This window comes from Anarhichas minor, unplaced genomic scaffold, assembly GCF_050575085.1.
Source record: "Anarhichas minor isolate MPS153535 unplaced genomic scaffold, ASM5057508v1 ptg000027l, whole genome shotgun sequence".
NCBI classification, from domain to species: domain Eukaryota; kingdom Metazoa; phylum Chordata; class Actinopteri; order Perciformes; family Anarhichadidae; genus Anarhichas; species Anarhichas minor.
This window is the reverse complement of record NW_027466473.1, coordinates 11,527,591-11,539,070: the sequence shown is the minus strand read 5'-3', so window position 1 is coordinate 11,539,070 and position 11,480 is coordinate 11,527,591. Positions and strand designations below refer to the sequence as shown.

The 11,480-nt window shown below is 42.5% G+C and overlaps 1 protein-coding gene across 1 annotated transcript in view; it reads left to right on the top strand.

Annotated features, from left to right (window-relative positions):
* The first annotated feature begins 2,933 nt into the window (after positions 1-2,933).
* LOC142960362 (actin-binding LIM protein 3-like) overlaps positions 2,934-11,480 on the top strand; it is a 34,583-nt gene continuing 26,036 nt past the window's right edge. Inside the window, exons 1-2 of the mRNA XM_076102173.1 lie at positions 2,934-2,952; positions 5,998-6,165. Of these exons, the coding sequence (XP_075958288.1) occupies positions 2,934-2,952; positions 5,998-6,165 (187 nt within the window). The remainder of the gene's footprint in view (positions 2,953-5,997; positions 6,166-11,480) is intronic.

Genomic DNA, 11,480 nt, shown 5'->3' with positions numbered 1-11,480 from the left:
CATGGCAGAGTTGCTGAGACCCAAGCCCCAGATGACATCCAGATCCACATCAGCCCATCAGCCCAGGACGAGCACCAGTCCGAAGAGGACTCTGATCCTGAGATCCTGTGCACCCCACCAGAATGTCCCCCAGACAAAGACATGGATGGCTACGAGTATGTGTAGTTTCAGCTCAGAGTTACCAACACGGTGCACTTTAAAAAGGATTATTGAGTTATGTCTGTTATTATTTGTAATGATTTTACTGAATTGAATCGAAATGTTTGAATAGATGTTATCGATCTGTTTAATATCATTTAATTGAGCTGAACTAAATTGTACGCACTTCATTTGAATTGTATTGATGCAACAGATGTACTAGTTGTTAAAGTGAATTGATGTATTTGAACTGAACTGAATTTATTGGTAAATAAAGAAACTGCAGTCATGTATTTTAATATGTTATAACTTAACAGTAAAGTGCGTGAAATGTCAATCTTAAACTATTCTTTTACTGCAACTGCAGCATAAGGTACCCTGTGATTTGGGAGGCTGACCATGAAAAAATATTTTCCTTTTTTGTTACTGAAGGATAATTGATCATTTGTCAAAACAAACATTTGAAAGAAACAGTTCAGTATTTCTTTTATTTATTAGAAAAGTTTACAAGTCACATATCTGCAGCCGGGATACAGTGAAATCTGAAATGCAGACATATCATGTAGGTTTCATGTTCACCTCAGTCAGTTTGCTCACTCAAATCCATCAATAAATATGTTCTTAAAGTGATCAAGAGACCTGTGACTTCAGGAAATGACTTCCACATGAACTCTAAGCCTGTATTTACACAAAACTGTGATACTGCAGCTTTAATCTTTTTACTGTCGGAGTTCAGTTGCTGTTGATGTGTGGCTTTTCCGGATGCTGAGTTTTATTTTGGCCTCACTGAGTTGGTGAAGGTCCTTCAGCAGGTCTGCAAACTGCTCCTCCTGTGAGCACATAGAAAACAGACATCAATATGTATTCATCCGGTCACTCATGTATGCAATTCAACCACTGTGTACTTTCAAAGAAGGCGTTTCTCCCCACAATACTTATTATTATGGAAAAGATGCATTAAATGTGAATTGATAACAGCTCATTATTTATTCAACTGCAGGTGAAACATCTAAAAGGGCAGCAAACATACTCACAAATGTATTTAAAGTATTAAAAAAATTAGCATTGAATCACACAAGTAGTGCAAATATACTGCTAACAATACTTGAAATCAATGCTTTTCACCTTGAAGCTGCAGAATTTTACAAATTGAACTCAGTAGTTACAAGTTAGCCTGTGTTTAGCAGGTTTAGCAGGCTTAACTACAGTGTTTTATAGTTATACAAAGGTCAGTGCAGTTTTGACTGGCATGTGGATGAATAGATAAAAGTGTGAGTTGGTACCTCTTCCTCTGGAGAAATTAGAATTTGTCCATCTTCAAGCATACAGTTGTTAATGTCCCACAAGGGCAGCTCCTAAGGCGGGGCCAAATCTGCCACACAAACAGACCTGCACACACAAACACACACACACACACATTGATATTTTTCCACAATGCAGCTTGTAGAGAATTGCATTGAACTGTTGCAAGCGGTCTATCCACTCTATACAATCACATCTGATTTATCACACTCTGCAGAACCAACTATATAATGATAAATGTGAATAGTGCATTGACATAATTACAGGCACTACACGCTGGCCCTCGTTTGCTTTTGTTTTGGTGGTAATTATGGCATGATGGCACGTATCTCCCACAGGACTTGGCCACTCCTATTTGTGGAGTTGCCGACATTAATGATGCTATCGCTCTGGTTTCATGACACACCAGGACGAATATACGCACATCTTCTGGTTTTCCCTTTGTGTACACAACCTTCAACATGTATTTGCATGACACTTCGGGTTTCAATTTTCTCCTTTTCAATAAGCTTAATTGACATGTTTTAAGTAAATGCAAGAATAGATAGATAATAAACAACAATAATACACCCATAAATAATGTGTATGTAATGAATAAGATGTTTCTCTTTGTTTAATATGTATAATCCAAATGAAATCTATTTTTGTCTGTGTGTTGCCAACGTTTCTCATTGTTTCTGTGGTTTCAGTCAGCCGAGTCCCAAAGATGTACTTAGTTGTTTTTTTGTAAACAAAAACTCCCAAACTTGACACTGACACCACGCTGCTGGAGACCAAGACTGTATTGCTGGGCCCACTGGAGTGAAGGGAGGCACGGCAGAACTAGTTTGTGGTCCAAACAGGACTGTGCGTCTGCTCGACATTCAGATTTGGCATTTGTTTCTTTGCTGGCAGTTTGTAGCTCAGACGCTATGTGGCGCCCTCGCACCGTGAGCGGAGCTCGTCCTGCCCGGTGCCCCGAGTCTGTGGTAAACCCTCAGAAACTCACCATCCAGCGTTTTAGCCCTCACACCGGAGCGCACAGGCGGGCGGGCGTCTGCGGGAGCGCACCGGCTTTCAAGGAGGGATGGACGCCTCTGCGCCGATCCAGAGGACAGCTGGGCTTTGTTGGGTGGGAGAGGCGGAGGCTGAGGGCGCGAGGAAGAGGAGGCACGTGCAGTCAGTTTCGATTTAACTCCTCAACCGGCTACTTTTACGCAGGGTGGAGAGGTACAGCAGTCTGCTGCCTGGCGGTGTAATCCGCTTGCCGGGAGGAGCAGGGAAAGCCCTCACCAGACTGAGAGAGAGAGAGAGAGAGAGAGAGAGAGAGAGAGAGAGAGAGAGAGAGAGAGAGACGGGGAGAGGGAGAGATTTAAGTCGGACAGGGACACAGAGAGTTGACAGGAGTGGTCATATCTGGAGCTTTTGTCCTGCAGCTGGAAGCTTAATTGAACGGGCAGATCCAGACTCTGAGGAGGACTATCATTCAAGCTGTTTGAATTCCACTTCACATCATGAGTGGACCGACAAATGGTAAGTTATTTGTGTGTGTGTGTGTGTGTGTGTGTGTGTGTGTGTGCGTGCGTGACATTTGCGTAAGTGTGTGCGCTGGTGAGGTGCACACGTGTAGGCTATGTGTGTGTGTGTGTCTGTTTTCATGTGAGTCTGTGTTTGCTGCTGCTGCATAATCAATAACATAATGTCCTGGGAGTGTTTAATCTGAAGCAGACATAAACGGCCCTTCAATGAGGTTATTGATCACTGACTCACTTATTGACACTGTATTTCATCATGTTATTAGCCGGCTCTCTGTCAATGAAGGTTAGAGACAGAGGCTGATATTGTGTATTGATATCTGTCTCAGGAGCCACTCAGTTCATCCATAATTATATTAAATGAATAAGACAAATTGTTCTCTTTTTTGTGTGTGGGAGAGATCAGTACTTATCACAATCAATAGTAGTCAGGTCAGAGTAGCATCTGACAGCTACTCGGATGTTTTCCAGAGAAGAAAAAGGAAGACAAAGCTGCACATCTTTGGTCTGCAACGTGCCTGCCACATATTAATATGTCCCAATGTCTAAACATAGAACCACATAAGGATGTTTTTAATAATGTGAAACCACTAAATCCCCAAAATCTATTTTCCAAAAAACAAAAAAACAACAAAAGCGGCTCTGCAGACAAAGCGAGTACTCACACCTCCTAGCAGCTACTCAGGTTTATAGCTCTCACATAAGGGAGATATTTATCCTTAAAGGGGCTCCGGCGGGGGCCACACTCTGTTGCAATTATGTCAGCAAGTGGTCTGGTTCACACTAAGGGAGACCTTATTGTTTAGCCACAGGGTCAAAGGTCAGAATAAATGTGTTTCTGTCAAACAGTACAGACTTTGAAGCCGCTTGCTGCAGAATTGTACGCAAATAACGTTCAATTTCTTTTATGTTTTGTGAGGGGTCATGAGGAAACAGATTTAACGTTTTGTCTACTCAATGATTTTACTCACGAGTTAACGGATCATTTTACAAAATGAAAATCTGAGAAAGACAAATCGCTGTTTGGTTGAAGAGGCCACCTCAGAGTGAGAGTAAGAGAGTAGCATGTGTCGAGGGCTCACCAGAGAAAAGGTTGGGAACCACTGTGTAGACGAGGGTTAGAGGTTGTGTGTGAACAGGACATTATACCTGGCTGCTGGTGTGCGTTGTGTTAAGACGATGCACAACACACACACACACACACATACACGCAGGCACACATACACACTGAAGCACAAAAAGTACATGTATAATATATGAACATGTCGTCACCTTCATCAATTACATACTGTTAACTAGAACATACAACGTTTAAACACACAAAAGAACACACTCAGGCTGTCTCTCTCGCACACACACACACACACACACACACAAACATGCACAACCACTATGTCTGTGATTCCAGTCTTGTGCTGCCATCTGGCTACAGAGCCAATGCCAGCTTTTGTGGTGCACACACACACCTACACACACACACACACACACACGCGCACACATCTACACACACACACACGCACACACACAAACACATACTGGTCATACAGTTTGTTCGGAAACATTTTTGTCCCAATTTTACCTTTATAGACCTTTACCTTTACATTTATAGATCCACAACTCTCTCTCCTGCTGTCATCAGCTTCACCTGCATGGTGTGTGTGTGTGTGTGTGTGTGTGTGTGTGTGTGTGTGTGTGTGTGTGTGTGCTGCGATTGCATAATACTCTTGGAGGCAGCAGCATTAACTGTAATGTAATTGAATTGGGTAGAATACAGTAGAATCATTCATCAATCATTGCTCAGATTGTTGCGCACTGGATAGAGGTCAGTTGATTGTTACAGGAAATCGAAATCAATATTGATCGGATATGCTGTCAGTGAAATCTATTCACAACTGCCCTACCATGACACATAGCTGTGTGTGTGTGTGTGTGTGTGTGTGTGTGTGTGTGTGTGTGTGTGTGTGTGTGTGTGTTTCAGACAGCGTAAATAAATTACTTTTTTTTCTAAAAGGGATTTGACCAGTTTCATAAGCGAGGATGATAGAAGTGTAATCCCAAAACATCCGATGTTCCCTTTTCTGTCTCTCATAGTGTGTGTGTGTGTGTGTGTGTGTGTGTGTGTGTGTCATGTTCTGCATGTATGTTTCAAGATTCAATATTCAAAGCTTTATTGGCATGTGCAGAAGTTGCAATGCACTCTCTGATTGCCATAAATGGAGAAAAAAAACGAAAGTACTAAACATAGTAAAAGTGGAGTAGTATGAGTGTAGACATAATGAAGTATAACAACAGTTTACCGTTTACTACATCAATGCAAATCTGTAAAGTGTAGTTATAATAGCAAATCAATAGTACAAACGTATATAAGTAATTGTATATTTCCCGACAACTATAAGATACTGAAGGCCACCAGCAGTTTGAAATTTGTCTCAGTTAGTTAGTGTCTTTCTCTACACCTGTCTCTTAAGCCGCTTCCTTATAATGGATGGCTGTAAGTCGGGCTGATCTCCCTGGCAGAGTAACAGACTTTCCAGGTGCCAATACTATTTACAAAGTCAACCACTAAGCCTTCTTCGTCTACCTTTAAACCTTCAGTCGATGGTGTGGTCATGTTTGTGTTTAATGTATGTATTTGTGTGTTTTTGTCCTATGGATCCACCAGGATTGTTTGCCACATGTTTTGTGTGGCATTAAAAATAAGTGTCCTTTTTTTTTTTTGAGAGGGACAACAAACAAACGTCGGTAATGATGTTTGAGAATGAGTCAAATTGAGGATCTGATTTGTTTTCTTCTTTATCTGCAACACAAACCTGAGCATCTGTTTCCAGATTCATTATGCATTAAAGCTTGTGCTTAGCTGTCACATGTTCCTGTAACAAGACACTTGCCTGAGAAAACAAATGCATCACATCGGTTATCTTTTTGTGGCAGGGCTTTTTTTTTTTCTATCACGTTGATAAGATGTTTGAATTCAGTTGAAAGGACGACAGAAGGAAGGGCTTCAGAAGGACAATAAGTGACATGTTTTTGTTCCTTTCCTCAGTTCAGTACCAGTCAGGCCTTTATGGAGGAAACAACAACAACAGCAGCTCTCCTCTCTCCAGCCGTGGAAATTCACCCATTGTGTGTGAGCGCTGTGGGGAGGTGTGTCGTGGGGAGGTGGTGCGCGTCAAAAACACACACTTCCATGTTCTCTGCTTCACCTGCCAAGGTAAGAAGCTGCCACACACCTACACACACAAACATGCTTCTGTATATTCAGTGCACATTAACACCTCCTCTCACACACACACACACACACACACACACATATGGACAAAAACTTGCATCAGCTTCCCTTCTCCACTCACACACAACGTCTCATATTCATTTATTTTTCTATCTTGGACTTATGTGCTTCCTTGTATGGATTCCACCCACATCAATTTGCATAATTAAATATTTAATAATTGCCAGTACTCAGACAAGAAGGAACCGGCACAATTGAATCAATGATAGCGTCACTGAAATAGGAACTGAGCTATGACTTCACCAGGATCAAAGTCGATGACAAACTGTTTTTTATAAGAAAAAAACATTGGGTGACACAGAGGCATTGGTAATTGGATGCCACTGTCACCAAAAACAAAATTGTGATATCTCCACAGTGAGCGGAAGGTGGAGGCTTTGTAGTTTTGTCTAAATATCCCAGCGGCCACTGCAGCACTGTGATGTAAGTCCAATGGGGAACAATCAGTGCAGATATCATTTCTAAATACCAAAAACCCAGGCTCGGATACATGATGACGTACAGTACATGGCAGTGATACTGTACTACCATCTGGGCCGCAATATGTGCCAGGTGAGTCACCGAGCATTTTCTTTGGGATTTGTTTTGTACTTTTAATATAAATAATGGGCTAGAGTGCCTTTAAAAAGCCTCAAAGTAGACCAATAGAGCTTGTTTATTCAAAAAAAGTGCTCAGGGAGGAGTCCTCAGACCTCCCAAAAGAGGTCCGGGCCCCAAATGGAGTTCGTTTTGCTAGAGTTAGATGAGAAAATTGATACCGCTTTCATATCTGTAAGTTAAATATAAAGCTAGAATGAGCAGCTGATTAGCTTAGCTTAGCATAAAGACTGGAGGCGGAGGAAAACGGCTAGCCTGGCTCTGTCCCTGCAGCATCTATACATCTTACCCGTTAACATGTTGATTTTGTTTGTTTAATCCAAACACAAAAAGAAAAAAAACAACAGCTAATTCCCCTTTCTTTGAGCCCCACCTTCAAAAAGTTTAAGTTGAGTACGACTGCTGGAAGACACATTGCATTTGTCCAGATGTGTGTGCGTGCGTGCTGTCTTTGCATGTGCGCATATATATGAGTGTTTGTGTGTCTTTGCATGTTGGAGCTCCACCACTGAGCAGGTGGGACAGATCACACAAATAGAGGTCTGGAGTCAGCAGCTCGCTTAACAGTGCTGTCAGCAGGTTTTCAGCCCGAAGTCAGACTCCAACCAGCTAACCTCCTTTTCACAGGCCGAGACCCACACTGTCCCAAAACACTGTTTTCTCTCTTTGATCTGCCAGTTGCATCGCCTGAATGCACGCAGCCACAAAGCAACAACGAGGAGGGTTTTCTATTTTAAATCTTAAAAATAACTTGAGCTGAAATAACAGATTTGATAGTTTGTTTGCTCAATCGAAGCCCTCAGGACACAAGCTAGACGTATTGACGGCAGTGTTCTCCCTTTGATATTAAAGTATCTATTATTATGGACAATTGATCTTGCAGAGTAAGCTTAATGACTTTGAGCTAATGGGCCGTGGGTCAAGTAGACATCAGCTGATGAAGTGGACAAGAATCAAATTGTCAGCTTTTAGTACACAGGCGTCTTATTTCTTTTCCCTCCTCTTTCCTCCCCCCTCTCTGCGGCTCTCTTGTCTCACATGCTTTGTTTGTAGCTGTGAATGTCAGAGAGTTACAATGCGCCTTTGTTTGGTAAATGGTGTAATCTGATGGTAGTGTGGCTATTTAGGATTGAAGAGATTGTTTTTGCAGAGCGGAGAGGAGATTTGGGATGAATGAGAAATAGGAACAGATGAGCAGAGTGAGATAGATGAGACAGCAACCCCCGTGTGTTGGTGTGTGATTTCAGATCGTCTGTTATTGGGTAGCATAGTGACGAGGTGGTATGGCCTAAAATGTATATTCTGCTGTTTATTTCAGGTTTAGAGTTAACCTTGATACGCAAACTTGATTTTAATAAATGTATTTGTTGGTTTGGGCACTATTCAATTAAATCTAACAATAAGGCTAGTTTTAGCCACGCTAGCAGTCGATTGGTTGGTTCACCAGACTTAAATGAACAACTATTGGATGGATTGTCATTAAATGTGGTACAAAGATTCATGGTCCCCTCAGGGTGAATCAATCGATTCCTGATTGATTCATTTAAGACCAAATCCCCATCAGTCTCAGCTGTAGTGTGTTTAGTGCTGTTTGCCTGCTAAAGCACTGAGACTTTAAAAATGGTAAAATCCTTATTAGTGCACATATGTGCACTGTTTCTACCGACCACTCCTCAGTTAGACTGTTAGACTTTCCCTTTTCTCCCCCCTTCTCCTTCTCTTTGATCCATCCCTCCATCCTGATCACACTCATGCAAATGCTGAGGAGCTTCGGCAAGAACATCCATCCCATGTTGATGATGCGAATAGATGAGGGAAGACCGTGACAGGACGGCAGATCTGCGCTGGATGGACAGATCGATAGCCTCATTGATACCTCTCCTGGGTCCCCCCTGTCTCTTCCTCCACATCCTCATCCCCATTCGCTTTGCTTGTCTGCTTCCCTTTCTCCTCACACATGATGCCTTCTCGTTTCCTCTTCCTCTAATCTCTCCCTTGACTCCCATCTTGCCTTTCTTCCTCGTTTCCCCACGTCTCGTCTTAGCCTCGTGTCTAAAATAATCCTCCCCTCTCGTCTTCTGCATCCGAAAATTGAGCCCCGTTCATCTTCTGTGACCTTACAGCATCTCTTCCTGTAAAGAACAAACTCAGTCATTCCTGGGGAAAAAGACAAACATCGCACATAGTCCATTTCATTCCCATTTATGGAGACTTTTGCAGGATCATTTTCAGTAAGAGTCCCTCCTCGAAGGTGATGTACGACGGGCGCACACTTAATTTATTTGGATGTATTGTACAACTGCAGGGTCATCACCTTCTCAACAGAATATAAAACAGACTCTTACAAAGCTTACTGCAAGGCCTGACCCACTTTGGTTTGAAACAAGTTAGCACATCAGGAGCGGTGTGTCTAATCAGTATTGGTGTATGCTCAGCCGTACAGATAGTCACGGATGGCTCTTTCTTCAGAAGAGACTTCAAGGACAATCTGTGAAGCATTAACCGCTGTATCAGCTCAGCTGTGCGGCACTCTGTTGTGTGTGTCCTTGTATGAGCATTTGCACCGGGGCTCAGTGTGCCGCTGTGTTTCTGTGCACGCTTGCATGTTTTCTTGTGTGTCTGGAAGCAAAATCAGAAAGAAGAGACAGTCAACATGCACATCAAGTAGAGGTGTTTTGATATCGTATTTTCCTTCCCGATACCGATACCGATACCTGAGCTTGCGTATCAGCCGATACTGAGTACCGAGCTGGTACAATACGTTAAAAACAAATGTACGAGTGTGATATGATCGCTATCACTTGCTAGATTGAATGCCATAGAGCTTTATTTTATTATCTAGTTTGACAGTCACTGAAAAGTAAACTTTTGAAAAATGACATCAAAAGGAATAAATAATTCTTCGAATAAATTGTTAAAGTGCAAACACAATTTATGAGAAAGCAAACGTTAACGTTTCGGAGCTAATGAAGGAAGTAACGAGTGAGCCATCTCACTTCTTTCCCATCACGGCTGAGACATCAGATAGCGAGTGACATATGCTGTTGTTCCTGTGCTGCCTGGATGAGCTGGTAAATGATGACGTGATATTGGATCGGTGCGTAGAATCACATACTTGCTGATACCCGATCCATTGTAAAATGAGGCAACAACTCTCGTATCGAGCCTCCGGGAGTTCATTTATATCCTTTCTTTTTAAATCACTTCTTGCGCGGCCTCTTTCTTTCATTCCTTACACCCTGTGCATGCACCGCTGGCAGTAAACAAAGAAATCATTATCTGTTGACTTTCTGCCAATTGTGTTTGTTTGCGTGCATGTGTGTCCAGACCCCAACCACTTCAATCTAATAGGCTACAAATCAGTGTTAACAGATGTAGAAGAAATATATCGAAATACTTCAGTGCCTCCGACGAACTGCAGCTGAACCTGCCCCCCCCCCCTGATGAGCAGGAGGGAGGGGAAGTGGGAGGCTGGTGATGAATGAAACCGATGGAGCAGAGATTGACGAAAGGGAAAGTCACAGGGATAAAAGGGAGGAGAAAGAAAATGCATTGAGCATGATTTTATTTATTGATTTGTATTTCTTTTGTGTATTTGTGACATGGAATTTATTTTCTGTTTGCGTTCCCTGCGAGCCTCATCTTCTTTCTCCCGTCTGCAGTAGAACGTTAGAAAGATCTTTGTGCAAAGCAGCCAATAATCAAGTTATTTGTTGTGTTGACTCCTATCCTAACCTAACATCATGTTTAATCATGACTTTAATCTGATCATTGGTTTGGGGCCCCTAACCGCACTGACTGCAAAACTTGTCCACACTTGCCGAATGGTAACTGAACCACTGAAACTGCAGCAGTGATGGTGTCATTTACTTCTTACTGATCCGCTACGACGGCTTACAAACGAGCCATTTCTCAGTCCTTTAATTTCATTATATGGCCTGAATAATTTCCCTTTTGATCGTTATCTCTGTCTGGTGATGATAAGTTCTACAGGTCCCTACACAGACTGAGAATGGATGTGCTAGACAGTGAGACAGAGTGGAGGCTGGATGACTCTCTTGATGGTTGTAGACGGTCATAAAAATGCTGTTACTCTCTCTGCCGGCGCTTCAACCGTCCAGCAGAGACAATCGCCAGTAAAGGTTGAATTCTCTTAAATCCATGATGTCAATTTCGCACTAATGAAAGTGACTATAGTTACTGTGAATAGGACTCTGCTGTATCTCTGAGCTGCCGTTTTGTTTAACTGCCCGGTTGGTGCTGACGTAGCACACAGAAAAGAGACCGCACGTAGAAACCCGCCAGAGTTTGGAGCAACAGGTGGGGTCAGGGAACATCAGGGCAAGGTCGCGTGGGGTCATGCGTTTTCTTCTTGACAGGTCTGGCATGGAGGCGACCGATATGCCTTTGACCTTTTTGAACATTATGCTTTAGTCAGCAAGTTGAAGTGGCAACGGGAAGATTTGTCCCGACTGTCCCTGACAGAGGGAGTAATGGGTGGTTGCAGGCAGGGCCATACTCATTTAGATGCTGTGGCAATTCTGACTTCTGTTATTATTACATTGTAAATGCCCATGCACGGATTTTGTTCTGTGAGGACATTGTTTCTGAAAGTGGCATGTGATCTGAAAATGCAAATA